At 41.9% G+C, this 16,779-nt stretch overlaps 1 protein-coding gene across 1 annotated transcript; it reads right to left on the bottom strand.

The window, feature by feature from the left end:
• Positions 1-4,725: 4,725 nt before the first annotated feature.
• rab35b (RAB35, member RAS oncogene family b) lies at positions 4,726-16,695 on the bottom strand. The gene is made up of 6 exons (XM_086169282.1): positions 16,457-16,695; positions 11,943-11,993; positions 11,704-11,827; positions 7,047-7,171; positions 6,835-6,959; positions 4,726-5,716 (listed from the first exon to the last, which is right to left on the bottom strand). The coding sequence occupies exons 1-6, from the start codon at positions 16,506-16,508 to the stop codon at positions 5,588-5,590; spliced, it is 606 nt and encodes a 201-aa protein (XP_086025408.1). The 5' UTR covers positions 16,509-16,695; the 3' UTR covers positions 4,726-5,587.
• Between the last annotated feature and the right edge of the window lie 84 nt (positions 16,696-16,779).

Genomic DNA, 16,779 nt, shown 5'->3' with positions numbered 1-16,779 from the left:
TCGTCAAGCAATGAATATCCCACACAATGAAAAAAGAGCTAAATTACAGGAAAATAATCCAAAAGTTTTTTTTTAAAAGGCTGCAAGAATTTGCTTCGAATTTTCACATCAGCGACTAAATATGGGCGGATGTTCCTGACAAAAGAAGAAGTCGGTCAATTGTCATTTTGCAGGGAAGCCAATTAGTGGATGTATTTTTGTTATGTATTAGCTCAGGTTTTCTCCTATTAATAGCTTACAAACAATCTAGAAAGCTTCTGTCTATCATTAATAAAACCAAATATTATAAAGGAAACCTACTCTCTCACATCGGAAAGGACGTGAGCAGAAAAACACAGCGATAAGATTTTCCTCTGCAGGGAAACGCTGTGGTTGGAATGATAAATCTTTGCCAGGCGTGGGAAAAGACCTTGGGTTGGACACCAGTTATTCCTGCCATCAGTCCATCGTTTGTCTCCTCATGCCTCACGTCTCCACGAGAAACGAATCAGCTCTCTTTTTGTTCGAACCACCTCCTGACCGCTTTTTCTGTTTCCCGTCCCTTCCATCTCCGGCGTTGTAGACTCAACCATTTTCCAATTGAAGGCATTCCTCAAACTCCCGTCTGCTGTGTCTTTTTATGTGGTGAACATCCCAAAGTCAAATGTGAGTGTGTCTGTGTGTATGTGTGTGTGCGTTTCAGACAGCCATGCCATTGAGTGTGTATCTGTGCTGCTTGTCTTCACTTGGTAGCTGTTGTTGAGAGTTCAGTGCTGCCAGTGGACTCATTGTGCTCCGTGTGAGAGCTTCCATTCACCACTGACTAACGGCAGTGATTCAGCTGCAGAATGTTTGAAACTATTCAACATATACTGATCATGCAATTTTATAACCGTTTTAGGTATCCTTGTGTACAAATAAAGGAATCTGATGGTCTTTCTCTGTGATTTGCACAGTTCCAAATGGAATTATCTCAAATAGCTGTCTGACACAAAAAGCGCCCGAGTATACGAAGGGATTGCAAACTGCAAAGCAACCGAAACCAAGCAAACAGCAACACCTAAAGCAAAGATAGAATATAAAGAGACGTATGATTTTCATCCCAGCTGCCGTTCGCGCACGTGAAGGATCATCTTAACAGATCATTTTAATGAAAGATTTCTTGAAAAATCGATTTTCTGTAATGATTCAGTGTAGATGGCGGTGGTTAGCGCTTCCACCTCACAGCACGAAGGCTCGCCGTTCTATTCCGACAGGGGGGTCTTTCTGTGTGGAGTGTGCACGTTCTTCCCGTGTTTGTATGGGTTTCCTCCCACAGTCCTAAAACAAGCAGCAGGTTCATCGTCAACCCTAAATTGGCCAGATGATTGAATTCCAGAGTGAAAACCTTTACATCTCTAAATGGGGCCCTGTAATCGACTGGTGACCGGCCCAAGAGTGAGCTCAACCTCTCACCTGATGACTCCAGCCCCCCTGCAACCTCGAGTGCAGGATAAGTGATAAAGATACCAAATTGAATAATTTGGTACTGAATCGGTGGTTAGCTATCAGTTTTAGCGCAAAGCAAATGACGCAAATGAGAAAACAACGCACCTTGAAAAAGTGCAAAGCATTTTGAAAACGCCCTCTGCTACAAACTTAGCTGCAAACGACAGGAAGTAAAAGATGAGGAAATAGCAACATTGGAAGAAATTGTAACCCCTAACTGAGGTCAGATGAAAACGGCATTGAAACGACGAGAACGGACTCTTGACTGTTGCATTCAAGACTTTGCACAAAAGTCAATAAACTACACTCTGCTGTGGATAAAGTTGAAATCCTTGTTATTTCATGTTATATTTCTCCATGTTTATTTTTTATAAAACGTAACTAGCTGAACTGGGAGGCCAGTCTCTCAAAATGTGACTATAGTCCAAGTGCATTGCAGAAGTCAGTGAAAAACAAACAAATAAAATGTTCCAACGTTTCATGGCATTTTAACATGTCACTGGTACATTTTTCCGTTTCTGCATTTGGCCTGTTGTGTAAATTGTCATTGCCTTGAGTCAATATCCAAGAATGGATGAAAGAATGTGAATATATTGAGCAACAAAAGACCAACTGAACATTTCGGAATAGTTTGGTTTGAAAAAGTTTCCTTTGCGTCAATGCATATTCATTTTTTTTTTGCGAAGTGCTAAAATTCTCTCAACATGGTATGAAAATAACATCTAACATCTGATCAAATTCATATCCAAACACCCAATGAAATCGCAGATTTCAATCACTAGCTGCTTTTTTTTCAACAAAATATATCAACTTTGCGACATCTACTGGGTTTCAATTTACAGCTTTACTGCAGAACACGCCAAAGAGTCAAATGCTCATTATTTATTACTTGTTCCAAGTAATAATGGCAGTGCTGCGTTCACGGGCTGGATCCAATCAAGATTCGGACTTATGCAGTTACACATTACCAGGACAACTGCAGCAAAACACACACACACACTCTCACACATACACACAAACATACGGACAGGGATCCCGAGAGGTTAGGCTACGTTGCAGCTGCACCTTTCTATTATTTATGTGACAAAAGTATTTAACCACAGTGATGTGACTGCAATTAATAGCATTTCTCACAAACAGCAAAGGGTATGTGGAGGTTCTCAGTATTCCAAGCCAGACAGAAATGAAACAAAAAAAGGTAAATCAAATGAAAAAAATTGCTATTTTTTCAGAAAAAATTAAAAACATTAAAATATGCCATATTTTAACGGTAATGTAGCTACAGTACTTCAGAAAGTGGTATCAGGGGGATCCTCCAAGAGATACATTTTTTTTTTGTTGTTCTTGAACATCTTTGCTTTCTATGGCTGAAAATTGGCTACCAGCTCTCCAGGATTCCCAGGAAATCTGTCGTAACAGTAGCTGCATGACAAGGACTTGCAACAAGGATGGTATTTTATGCATTAGTGAATCTAACATGAACAGAAAATACTTTTAAATCACATTAAGTGCACACAGAGACAAAACCTGGTGAGAAATAAAATACACAGCAGTTTTAGTGCAATTGAGGCACCCACAAGGCCATGCGTTGCCGACCAGTTTTATTCATAAGGGGGAGAAATGAACAAAAAGACATGTTCCAATGAGATCAGTCATTGTGTCAAATATTTATTCCTTTAAAACGTTTATTACTGATTAAATTCATGTAGGGAAAATGAATAGTACATCTTTTTTTTCTCCAGTGTACAGCAAACCACAGCTGATGAGTGTTTTAATAATCGCACACAGGCATGTCAGACACATGCACCACCACTGTGTGCCAATTATGTGTGTATGTTCTAATCTGAATATAAACACACAAATATATTTATTAATACATACACATAATGGGGACTAATGATAAAGAGTGAGATTTGATACCATTTGCAGGCCCTGGAGGTGGGTGGCAGCACCGCCCAGTGGCGGCCGCCCCGCACTGGTGCCGTCCAAGGCCCAAAACCGAAGCTCTGGCTGCTGCTCTGCACATCTGCAGCTCTCCCAAAACATGAACAAAGAAATATGGCGGCGGACGCCTTGGCCTCTCGAGACGAATCCCCAGCCGAGAACTGTGCGGCTGCGTCCCTGTCCGGCAGGTGACAGGGAACGGCAAACAGACTCCACGTCAGATGTCTTATGTAATGACAGGAAAAATGTAATTAAACTGCGTTTCATTATGTAATAGGACCTGCATTTTGGAGGTGTGATCTATTATTGCACATTTTCAACTATGTTATTACACTGGTCAATGTGTTGGAACTTTACAGATTTAAATCAACAGGAGATTTGCATAATAACTCAGCATGGATGTTTACAGCTTCTTAACAGCCGCGAAATAAGAACAGAATCCGCAATAACCCCAAATTTCTATTTAAATCTATCAGAACCTTCAATAAGCTTATTTGGTCAAATAAAAATCTCATGACTCCACCTTAATGAAAGTACTGGACACTTAAGTTTCTTTGGCTTTGGAAACACTGATCAGCATTTGCTTGCATTAGTTCAGTAAACTAATCAGAGAATCCATACAGATCACTAACTGTCATGACTGATCAGTAGTTGAAACATCACTTAGTTGCAGTTTGTAAGTAGGACTTAAAACTTCACTCTCAGTGGATTTCTACGGTCCCATATTCCTACTCTCTCAACGGACGACTCCTGGTTTTATTTGTGCAATATGCAATAACTTCTTACAAAATGCAGGTGCAGGTGTGAATCGCATGTTTTGGCAGTTATTACATTATAAAGTGTCATTTCATAACAGTTTGTAAAATGATTATATCATGAGAAGTGACAGACCTTGAGATTTCATGTCTGCAACACAAGGATGGTCAACAAAAAAAGGTCAGACCAAGTGGGGACCCACAGTCGGCTTGGGCCTGAGTGGTTGCTAAGGCGACTGAGAGTCCCTTCGAGTTGATGCTCTAAGAGGGGGAGATGCCTCGCCTCTTGGCCAACCAGGAGCAAACATGGTGACGATCCAATGAGGGGTGGGGGTCTCGAGTGCCACTGAACTCCCGGTATATTTTTCATATATAACATTGGCAGTATTGTCATTTAATAAAAAAAAAGGGAAGAATAAAGGAAAAGATTTCAGAGAAAAGCATGGTAAGACTGCAGTGAACAGTGCAATCAGAGTCTGACATCCCAGAGCTCCAGGAGTTCAACTGCTCCGCCGCACTAAAACAAACCAAAAAAAAAAAAAAGAGGAAAAGTAAAATCAAACAGGTTGTTGGCTCAGCACTACTGAGGGTTAGAGGGTGGGAAGCTTGGCAAAAGTATAGACAAGAAAAACAAAATGAGAAGTCACCAGTTCTGTCCATCGGATTAGTCGCTACAAGTTGTATATCGATCATCATCATCATCTTCCGAGCGATTTAACCCCCCACCCCCCCCCCCACCCCCAATCGAGTCATATAAAAAAAAAAAACTAGCATCATGATCTGCGGGTGTCTGAAATGTCAAGGCTGCAGAAAAGTGATGAGCCCCGGTTGGCTGTCAGACCTCCTTTTTTTTTTTTTTTTTTTTTCTTCAATGAACCCTCTCCCAATAACGAACCCCCCCCTCCCTGCGCGTCTCCTATCCCCTCCCCCCTAAATAATAAACTTATGAAGAAACAAACAAATCCAGAAAAAGTAAGCCCTCCGTCTCCTCAGGTGTGAGTCTGGTGGACTCTTGAATGTCCCGTGCAGTGGAATGAGGAGAAGGAATGAGACTGATGGGCATGTGTGGGTGTGGGGTGGGGGTGGAGCGAATAGGATCATTATGGCGGTCAGTTGTCGGCTTGCGGATCCTTTCAGACCAGAGGACCTCAGGAGTTCAATAGTGCCCATCTGCTGAATTCCGAATAAAACTTGTTTGGACGTTTCATAAAATCTGTACATATATATTTTTTTTTTAAAGTCTTGATGATTAGCTTGTCCAAAGAGGACAATTCTTTCCATTTTTTTTTTTTTTTAATCTTTCACCTTATATTTATTAAATCTTTATCTGCTCTTTAATTTAGGTGTTCCCAGTCCCGTCGTATGTATGCTTGCGTGAAGAAATGATGCCGCCGGCCTTTTCTGGATGGCTTGGAAGTTTGCTAGCAGCACTTTTTCTTTCGTTTACTGTTCCGGGTGAGTTTGACCACGTCATTCTGTTGCTGCTGTTGCTGCTTGGCGAGCACCTCCTTCTTGGCTCTCAGTACTAACTCTGTGATGCAGTTGAACATCTGCGGGGGAGACACAGATCAGCGGCATGTGGTTGACTTCGGCCATGAGACAAACAAACATCCGGCACAGATTGTTGCAAAAAGTGTGTAGAGCCGGCTTGCAGCTGGAGGGAGACACTGAGTTGCGTCAGTGCTGACAAACCCTCAGTGATCATTACCGCCACAATCAAAATAGCCTTACTGTTATTGCAGAACACAATAAGATTGGAATGCTACTCCTTTTGCCATAGAAAAGCAAAGCACAAAACAAAAAAAGAAAAAAACACAGCTAATGTGCTACTCAATACGATAAACAATGAGTGAGAAGGAATGAGAGCATAAAGTGAAATGTGCTTCGTAAACAATAAAAAAGCAAAATGCTCTTATAGGCAGCTGAGGTAGACAGATTGCACTTGGAGATACTCTTATGTTGATATAAACAAAAAATATAATTAATATACTGAGAGTTATTGCCCAGGCATGATGGGTCACGCCTAATTCGATGGGATTTCCTCCTGTTTAACCGCTGTCTTTCAATGAAATAAATAAATGTCTTTCTCGACTTAGAGTGATGTAGCAAGCAAGTTAGCAGAGCACACCCAATGATGTGGGAATACGGTTCAGAGGATCTTCAAGCACGCAGAACGGCATCTAAACACTGGTGTGTGCGGACACCATGCTATCAAGTAATAATGGTGAGTATGAAGGATCGTGTTTTACAAAGTCAATGCAAAGCTAGAACTGTTTGCCAAATATGGAATCAACAAAGAGTCGAGTAACCACGCCATTACGTTAATCCCTGAATCCTCGTTAATATGGTCACTGTTTGACTGAATGAGTCCCCTTAAAAAGCCCAAAAAGGATTTTGCGAGGAAAACGCTCGCCTGCATAAGTCCAACGTTGTTGATCATTTATTCCCTGCATCGTGAATTACAAGAAGCTAAATGTAGTATGATTTTTTTGTTCCTTCCTAATCCCACAAATGTGGATATTCCATTCCATGAATGGAAAAGCTCAGGTTTGCCGTGCCTGGTTTCCTTAGCCGAGCTGACAGGACGGCGGCAAGCACGACAGCAAGTCGGTACACGTGTGGCGTCTCGGGAAAACAAAAGCAGGTCACTGCACCAGCGGCAACTCACCTCCTCCACATTGATGTTCTCTTTTGCACTCGTCTCAAACAGGTTGATGCCCATTTGCTCTGCGAACTTCTGCGCGTCGGTCGTCTCGACCACCTTGGAGTTGGGATCGTCGTTCTTGTTTCCGACTGCGAGCACAATGGGGGGGGTAAAAAAAAAAGGTGGTTGTGGCTATGAACACCTCACCCCCCGAAAACAAGAGCATTCGCACTCACCTAATATTCGACACACATCGTCGCAGTTCTGGTTGATTTCATGTAGCCATCGTTTGACATTGACAAAGGACTCGGCACTTGTGACATCATATACGACTATGACCCCGTGTGTCCCCCTGTAGTACCTGCACACACAGAGGGGAGACCCTGTCTTGAACCGAGGCTTTGACAATCAATACAGATCACATAAATACCACACGTATACTTATACAAAGTTAAATGATCGCGTGCGTCAGGAAACACTGAAACAACCCTCATCGTTGAGTAAGTGTTGAGCGACTGACTGACAATGGGACAATTGGGCTGAAAAGAAACCTGCTGAAGCTTCAAACACTGGCCAGGCCTCAAAAACACACAAAGGACCTTTTGTCTTATCTTGTGTGTGTTTTCCCGCCTGGCATGTTGGGTAGTGGCAGGAGAGTAGGGGACGGAGGGGCTCCATAGCCAAGCACGTTCCCGACACCCAACCGTAAAGGGACAGAGAACAACAGGGGTTGGATAGTTGTGTATGTGTGTGTTTGTGTATATAGAATCTGTAAATCACAAAAAAAATAAGAGAACCATAAACTCCCCCCCCAAACTGCCTGCAGGGGCGCCCCACATCCACCCCGCTCTCCCACTCCAGCTCAGAAAAACAAGAATCACCGAAATGGCATCCTAAAACCTATGTCGGGGGATGATATAATTGAAACTATGCCGCTGTTTATGGTGAAAAACAAATTGTGTTGTCAAGGGTTAACTTTTACAAGACCTGTTTCACTACCAAGGTAAAGTTCACACTCAGCAATATGAATTAGTGAATTACAGATTATGACAAATCTGCCAGGCAAGCGCTTTTTACCATATTGATGCAAAACGTTTTTCAACACAATCTAGGTCGGAGTACACAAAGAGATAATAAAAATCCAATTAATTCCTACAAATATTTAATCAATTCACAGATTAAAAAAAGTGTTTTGATCATTAAATAACAATCAAATACTGAAATTTACAATAGTTTGTAGTCTTCAGAAACATTTACGATGATCTGGTCCATAAAGTCATGTTAATGTTTGAATCTGAATAATAATCATAACCACTCTTTCAGACAGCAATTTGAGGAGAAACGATTTGTGTAATTATCCAGAACATCTCTCTCATCCACAAAAGTAAAATTGGTCTACTTGGTTTTCCCAGGAGACGTGGGAACCTTGCTTCAACTGCATGACACTGACCAATCTGTCTCCTATAGCCTGTCTCAATTAAACCGGCCCTCTTCTCAAACAAAAGGACAATGTCTTCAAAAACAAATGCAATGACAATAATTCTGCTGTAGGAGACTCTCAGCTATAATCATTTGTCACGTGCGAAAGATTGAAGAGAGAAAGGCTCAGTGCGGACCAGAAAAACTATTTATACAAAGACAGAGAGGCCCTGACTCAGCAGAAAAACTGAAAAACCTTCTGGTTCCGGCAGGTTAGACCCGATGGATGGCGCAGAACCATCTGCTCAGACAAATTCATTTAGGAACTAATGAGGCACCACGCCACTCTACTTCAGCCCTGGCCAACAAGCAGACTCAACAGGCAGCCTGCTCAGTGGAGGGATTCCTCTGAAATGGGCCCGTCATCCTCATCGGGGCCTGAATCCTCAGTGATGCAAAGTATTTCAGCCTTCCATGAGGAATCCACTGGTCCTCCCTGCAGTCACGCTCATGTAATAACTGGCAGAAGTGTCCCCTAGGGCTACGATCTGTCTGCCCTGGTTGCAGAAACAATGCGGGGCTGAAGAGGCAAGATGATGCAGCGACAGGTTAGATCTGAGTACAGGGCGTACAGGGAAGATATTTAGCCTCGGCTTTTGCGGTCAACCCCATCGACACTCAACAGCTAGCTGAAATCTTTAATCAAATAGCGTAAATACACAAGATTGAGAGTGAGCATGAGGCGCTGGCTACCTACTTTGCAGTTTGTTTCTTCGAAAGCTGATCTAATCAATATTTCTAAAGTCACTATTAGCCACACCGGCTAGACAACCGCTATCTTGAGCTTCCTCCTGCACACTAAAACTGTCAAAGTCGTCTTCTTCGGTGTCTAAGTTGAACGGACTTAGAATTTCCCGGTCATTTCATTGGTCCGATGTAACGAGGATAAATGTTTTAGCGGCGTGAAGCTCGTTAGCCCCCCCCCCAAAAAAATCCATATATTAGCCGCATCGCTGTTTAAGTGAAAAAGGCAGCGGCTTATCGTGCGGAAATTACGGTAATAGATTCATTTTTATCTGCCTGAACATGAGTGAGCTTTTAAGAGCTCATATATTGCTGGACTGGACCCAGAAACACTGTGCCCCTAAGGCTTGATTCTCATGATAATAAATCATTGACTTATTCGATCATTGTAAAATGTGTTACAGCACATCTTTTAATTCAGCCTTGCGCAACCTCTGGAAGACAGAGAGGGGAGGGGGTTGGTTTAATGTCTATGAAGGGCAGATCACTTTCACTTTCTATTTTGGAACAGACCTGCCTTCCTGACTCGAGACAGATTGGCTGCTCGTACCGACTCAGACCACATTATACAAGTGGAAAGAGGAAAGTGGAAAAAAAAATGTCATGGACCTCTGCAGCTTCACCACGCTTGTAGTCTACCCACGCCAAGCCAAGTCACAAGTGGAAGTGAATCTTTTGCTGGAAAATTGGAGGTTTCAACAAAAGGTCAGTTCCACTTGTCTGCGCAAGTGTGACGCTAAAAAAAGGGGGCGGCTTTCACTATCACAGCAAGCCAAATAATCACAAAACAAGCAGGAAATCGGCCAGTTGAGACCAAAAACATGAAGGTTTCCTTTGAGGATGTTTTGAGTAGGGCAAAAATGTGTAGTCTTTTTAATTTATAGATTCATATCCAGATTAGGAAATTCTGCAACATACCTAATAACAGTATGTCAGAAATAATCACCATATCAAAACTTCTGTGTCTGAGTATTACGTCATGTATAGCGTTCTGTAGTATACAACAACATAAACTGCACAAACTGCAACCGCAACAAGATCTGATAAAGCTTCTGTGAACAATCACAGCATGGAAGTGTCTTGATTTGGAAAACCCAATCATTACGCTTGGGTGAATGTTTATGGTTTCAAAATTCTCTTAGGTTCACCAATCAAGGCAGACTACTGAGAGTCTGGAAAATTTGGAAGGAGATATATGTTCTTTCTGGGTGGAAACACCAAGACTAAAAGCCATAAAAGTCTTTTTTACCCCAAAAGGTCACTTTTCAGCGAGCTAAGGCATTCTGCGAGCAGAAGTAATCCCAAAAACCTGTTTGCATGTGGAGGATGACTTAATTTACTCCGCTGGAACAGCTGACTGCTGTGACTGAAAACCAGCTGTTGTCTTCAGTTCCAGCACCAACCTGCAGCCAAATGAAGCCACTAACTGGTGACAGAGTAGAGCATCTAGCACCTAGAGATGTTTTTGTCATGGTCTGTGCAGACTCCAAACCATCAAAACAAAACAACTCTCTTCAAAGGGGAACAGGGCCGGGGGGAAAAAAAAAAAATCACTAAAATCACTAAGTAGAATGTTTACACACACAAACATGAACAAAATGTAGGGGCTCCATAACTCGCAAAAGGACCCTGCCAACATATGACATCTGTTATTAATAACAGAAATTATGATGTTTTTTTTTAAAGAGTTATATTACTGGTTGAGTCAATGGCCACAGATCAGAGGAAAATCACACAGCCTGAATGCTGCTTCCTCCCAGAGACCCCCTTGAGGAACAAGAGCTAATCCAACTAATGCATTGTGCAGGGAGCAGCAGGGAGGCCAGTAAATAACACTGCTGGTTTTTGAAAGCCCGGCAGACAGTAAAAGGAGTTTCCTTGTAACTGCGGGGTTGACTCACTCAGCTGAGGTGCAGGGATAGCTGGGTAAATTTAGCAGAGAAAAAAATCCCATGTAGGTCATTTTTAGAACACATAACTGAGGTGGACATATGTTAGGCTTCTGTTGGGGGTTTCAGCTCTGAGGCTCCGATGTAATAATCTGCCAGGTTTGAGGCCTGGACTTTGTGTTTGTTTGCTGTATACGATTGCCCTAAACAGGGACTAGATTTAGAATTAAGATATGTCACACATAGCAAATTAATCTGATAGCTCATAGGGGGAGTAAAATCGGTGCGTTAATTGTATTTCGAGAAAGGTTGATTCCACTTCAATGTAAGTATTTGTGAGAGACGCTTTCGGTAGCACCAGATCACAAACATATTGTCTTGAGGCACTTGCGTACAAGGGAGGGTTACGACATTACAGTATAAAAATAGATGCCTCTCGATTTATAATAATCATCTTCTGCAAATTTCCAGCTGATTTTTAAGGTGCAACTTATTAATAAGTACCAGTTCCTTTTCCGAGCAATTTTGAGAACAGTCACACATGAATAAGAAGCTGTGGTTGGTCTTAAGAGTCATGTAGCGACAAGAGGCCTCTGTCATTCATACACGCATCTGTAATTGACAGCTTTGCGCCCCCCACCCCCGTGTCATTCTGCAGCACAGATCCTTACTGGCTATAGATAAAGTGAGACTTGTGCTCATGACCGCAAAGGGCCTTTCCCGTGTGCTTCATGAGTTTCATCTAAGAACGGTCCTTGCCTTTGTGTGTTCGTAGACTTACGTGGAGGTAATGGTGCGGAAACGCTCCTGCCCTGCTGTATCCCAGATCTGGAGCTTCACCTTCTCGCCGTTGATCTCCACTGTCCGTATCTTAAAGTCCACGCCGATGGTGGTGATATAGCTACCTACAAGTGCACACACACACACACACACACACACACACGCACATGCCACATCAGGTTTAGCACAGGCTGTGCAGTCCTGAATTTACACTGCAGGGCTCAAGGGCAGACCACATACCTGAAAATGTGTTGTCCGCAAATCGAAGCAGGAGACTGCTCTTCCCTACTCCTGAAACAGAAAGAGAAACACCACATTTAAAAGAAGAGACCTCAAACAATCACAGTGTTACATTTTTAACACGGTTAAATCTTATAAATATACAGTAAAAGAAAATACACTTTTCAATTACTTTGAAAATGCAAGACTTCCAAAAAGGAAATAGATTATTATTAAATTGGCAACAAATAGTCGAGAAGCATTGTTATTTTTTACCAGACAATGATATGGAAAATAATTTATCACAGTTCGGGATTGGGAAATTATAATAACATCATATCAGTTGAATTATACTGGCTTTATTTCTCAGCTGATATCATGCAGATAAGTTGATCTGCCGGTTCCAGTAGGATCATGGTTACTCTTCTTATATCATATTTACCGAAACTGTGTGACTGCTTCCATTCCCAAAGAAGACGTCAACCTGCTGTAATCCTTGTTAACCAAAAGTAAACCCCCCAAGCAAAACACACACACACAAGTATAATTGTTGCTGTGGATACACAGAAGGATCTACAGTGAGCATCACTCCACCCTTCATATTCACTTTTTAATGGTTTGTTACGAAGGAGAGGCACAGTCAATACAGCAATACAGGAAAAGAGAGGACAATGCAGAAGGCAGCAAAACAAGGAGAACAAACATATTTGAAAACAAAACAAAAATTCTCATAAGTCTCGCTATATGAAAAGAAAACTCAGTATCATTTCATGAAATCACAGACTTTCAATATACATGCATGTTGCACATTTAAGGAAACACCATATAGTTTGCGCAAAACATGAACATCCACTCTACATAATACATTCAAACAGCTTTTACAACCATTGACTATTTGAATATAATTATCATTAAGTACTTCAGTTGAGTTATTTTAAATTTGCTCTTAGCTATTTTAGACCTTTGTCCGGTAACTCCCCTGAGATAATGAATATTCCTGCATTTAGATCAATTTTAACATATATGATTTGGATGTATACAGTCAACAATTTTATATAAAACCAAAATGTCATAGTTGGTATATATCGATATATTGCCCAGCACTGAATACATATATAGTTTGATGAAGCAGATGCCATAATTTGCTTTAAAGTAATGAGAGGGCAGAGGGATGAGATTTAAGACAGAGAGCTATAAGACTGATAAGATAGTCGGGTATAAAATATATTTGCTGCCTAAAACTGGGAGGGGATCTCAAGATGCACCAACCTTAGCCGACCCATTGTGTTACTATCATCTCATGTATGATCCAAACATAAAAATCAGGTTCCTGCAGCATCACCACCACAGAGTTTGGTCAAAACAAACAATACAAGTTTCAAAGCAGCAAGATCATATTCTGGGACTTCTGATAGTTTATCATGACAAAACATAGTCCCGCCAGCAACTAAATCCAATCCCTTCAAAACCTTTGCCAACAACACTTTGTGGTAGTGCATCCTCCACAGTATAATATACTTGTCGTACGGCAATTAAAATGTCCCAAAAAGGTTGTTTGGTATGCTTTTGTTCTCGATTAAAAACATTAGCACTGGCCTAAGGGAAGAATAAGCTTAGACGGTTGTCTTGCACCCTTATCGCAGCTTGAATTCTGCTCAACAACACAGCCATCCACATGCATCTGAAGATGCCCGCCAGTCACAGGCACACAGCATTTTGCCAAAATCATCTCCCTGCTCCTTTAGGCAATGGTAAGCAGACACAGCAGCTGGGGGGACACTAGCTTCTGTGTGAGCAGTACTGAAGGCTTGGCTGTGCTGTTTTGTCCTCTACTGCTAACAGCCAGCTGATGGGCCAGTGCCAGGATAAGGATGGACGGTGAGAGCAAGAACCATCGCCCACAAAGAGCTCCTGGCATTAAATTTTGTCACTTTGAAATTCAGTGTCCTCACTCAATACACACAGTGAGAGGAAAAATTTGCATACTGCATGATCCTCAACTGTGACGTAAGACTTTGGACCTAAAAAAAAACATGACATTATGTGAACATTTGCACAATGACTCGCCATCTTTTCACTCTGGCTCTGTCAATTATGTTCAACCTGTCTTTCTTAGTATTAATCCACTTAAGAATTACCAGAATAATTTCTCGCTCTATTTCACTGACAAGTTTTCCTATTTCAGAACAGTAAGTTAGCTATCGGCTCACTCAGACCTGCAAGTAAGACACGAGAGCAACAGAAAGGGGGTTGACTGATCAATTTTAGTGTTGCTACAGACAGAAACTAACTGCAGATAAGGTCTAGCTAGAACAGATTCCCCCTAGCATGGCAGAATGAAAGAGAATGGCAAGAAAACTCATCGAAGGGCAGGCATCAGTGAGCTCCAAAACAAGGCCTATAGTCCAAAGAAAGCTTTAAAAAGATGTAGAGGACAGTCACGTTCATTTCATGTGTGAACTAGGGAGCCATGCAACAGAGAAAAGAGAGCGAGACAACAAATAGACAGAGGGAGGAAAAAGAAAACTGGAGAAAGGATGGTGATAAAATTGTTACTGGGCTCATCACAGGAACAAACTTACAGAGCTCTGGGCCATGGCCCACAGCAAAAAGAAAACCAATGATTATTTGAGTAAACAGAGTCACAATCCTTTCAAATCACAGAATAAAACCATGGATATAGTCAGGGTAGAACACTGGAGCATGTAAGCTTGTTTATGATAGAGTTGTTTTGCTCTCTAAACTGAAAACTGGCATAAACTAGAAAGATTTACAGTCACTGGTAAAGAGACATCCTGATTCTGAAAATGTTTTACCCTCTTGGAGCAACAGATGCAGTATGATTAGAAGTATTTACATATGAATTTGTTGTTTTTTTAAAATATGCATGTATATATCAATCTTTTTTTGTGCTTTAAGATAAATAATGTACAGTATTTCAGTATTCATGAATAGAGCAATATGTTCTTCCTTTTTGGAAAGTCTTCATGAAACAGAATCCATTGTGGTTTCAGACATGCGTCTTTCAGTCATTCCCATCAGGCAGATAGTGTCAGTGTCCTTGTAGGTGCAGAGGTGTTTATTTGTCTGTGTATTTGCCCTTCTGTGTAGCAGCATCACCTGAGCAGTTTGACACAGATCTGGTCCCCATGGTCAAATAATTGTCTTATTAGTATGTAATACTTCTTAAAATAATGATTCTCTACAATGAATTATAACAGGAGCAATACGATCACAAAAAAAAACACATTTTATTGAAAAGAAAGAAAGAAAAGAAAATCTCACGGACATAAAAACACCTGAACCCCAGGTGATAAATATTTGCATATATGTGTGTGATAATGATTAAGCACATGTTGACCAATAAAGAAAAACATGGTTGGGGTCTAGACAGTTTTTCATTTATACTAATCGTAACACATTTGCGAAAATGTAGAGACTATTCCGTATCAGTATTCGTCACATTGCAGGAGTGCAACACCCCCCTCCCCAACTCCTCCTTGATCACCATACCTCTACAAAAAGTATAACCTATAATGATAACGGTCAAAATACAATAATCGTGCCTCATTTGGCGAAAAACGAATGTCCGGTGTTGTAAACAGAGGGGGGCCCAATCATTACGGCTTTTGGCAAAAAATATTGCGTTTCAATCTGCCCCCCACCCCCCAATATGGTGCTGTCCAGTTCAAAAACACTGCTAGCTACAAGCTAGCTCAATGATAAACATTTAGTTGCATTTCGGCTTGTGTCCGCAAATGTGGTCACCAACCAATAATTCAAATGCAGCATTTTAATCGGCGCACCTCAACTGGATTTCATTACAAAAGCTGAAACTAAACAGAATGGTGACGCTAACAGCCTCATTGGATTTTACACTGATGTGAAAGAGGCTGCAGTGCAGCGTTCCTCCACTATCAGAAGCTAGCAGTATCATGCTACAGCTCGCCGGGGTTTTTCTCCAGAATTTGTCATTTAAAAACTCCAAACAAGAGATAATATTCAAGACGCCGATGCTAGCAAAGATTTGGCTCCATGAAATACCAGAATTTAATCACGCAAAGCCCAGCTAACAGGATAGCTTCATAACACTAGCAAAGTTAGCCTAACTTCGGCTAGCTACCACAGCGAACGAAGTGTAAACACATGAAGGGAAATCAGACGGTAACTAAACGCCTTCTGTAATTATGGCGAGTGTTTTTTTTCTTCATTTGATAAAAAAACAGCGTGTATCCCCACCGAAACGCGGCCAAATCAAGCTTCGAGACACAAACGCAGATGAACTGGAGGCGATATCCGGCCTGAACGGCTGACATGCCCTGCCCGGACATAGAACCTCCGCCCTGTCACCGACACATAAATATGGCGGACGAGTATGCTACGTTTAACATTATATGAAGAAAAGGGAGAAAAAATAGGTTGTAATGACGTCGTGGGCACAGATAGTACGCTCACGGGATAATTTCGGCGTCTCCCCTTGTTGAAAAAAAATCACAAGGCCCACTTCCCGTCCCGCATCCCCGGTGTCGGCTTACCACTGTCACCGATGATGAGCAGCTTGAAGAGGTAATCGTAGTCCCTGGCCATGCCGGTAGATAGTGGCTCGCCCCCACCTTTTGCCTCTTCTTAGCTCAGTTTGCGCTCAAAATCCGACGATATGAAAGCAAACCACCGCTACCGATGCCTTATCCCCCCCGCCGAGCCGGCGGCGTTTTTCTCGGGGTTTCGCGGCGTCAGCAGACCTCTCCCTCCGCTGCAAGCAGCCGGAAACTCCGCTTCCCTCTCTGGTGGAACTGCGCCCAAGTGTGACCCGGCCCCAGTGCGCAAGCTCCAAATCCGCCGCTGATGAGCGCGCTGT

This window comes from Fistularia commersonii, chromosome 22, assembly GCF_037954325.1.
Source record: "Fistularia commersonii isolate RoL2024-O1a breed Wild chromosome 22, RoL_Fcom_v1.0, whole genome shotgun sequence".
Lineage (NCBI taxonomy): Eukaryota > Metazoa > Chordata > Actinopteri > Syngnathiformes > Fistulariidae > Fistularia > Fistularia commersonii.
This window is presented reverse-complemented; position numbering and strand designations above follow the sequence as displayed.

What these genes read in the sequence shown, in the direction of transcription:
- rab35b (XM_086169282.1), bottom strand. Translation starts at nt 16,508, where the DNA reads ATGGCCAGGGACTACGATTACCTCTTCAAGCTGCTCATCATCGGTGAC. An exon ending in TGCGGACAACACATTTTCAG is followed by an intron (nt 11,828 to 11,942) that starts GTATGTGGTCTG and finishes GTGCACTTGTAG; the next exon opens with GTAGCTATATCACCACCATC. An exon ending in CGATGTGTGTCGAATATTAG is followed by an intron (nt 6,960 to 7,046) that starts GTGAGTGCGAAT and finishes TTGTGCTCGCAG; the next exon opens with TCGGAAACAAGAACGACGAT.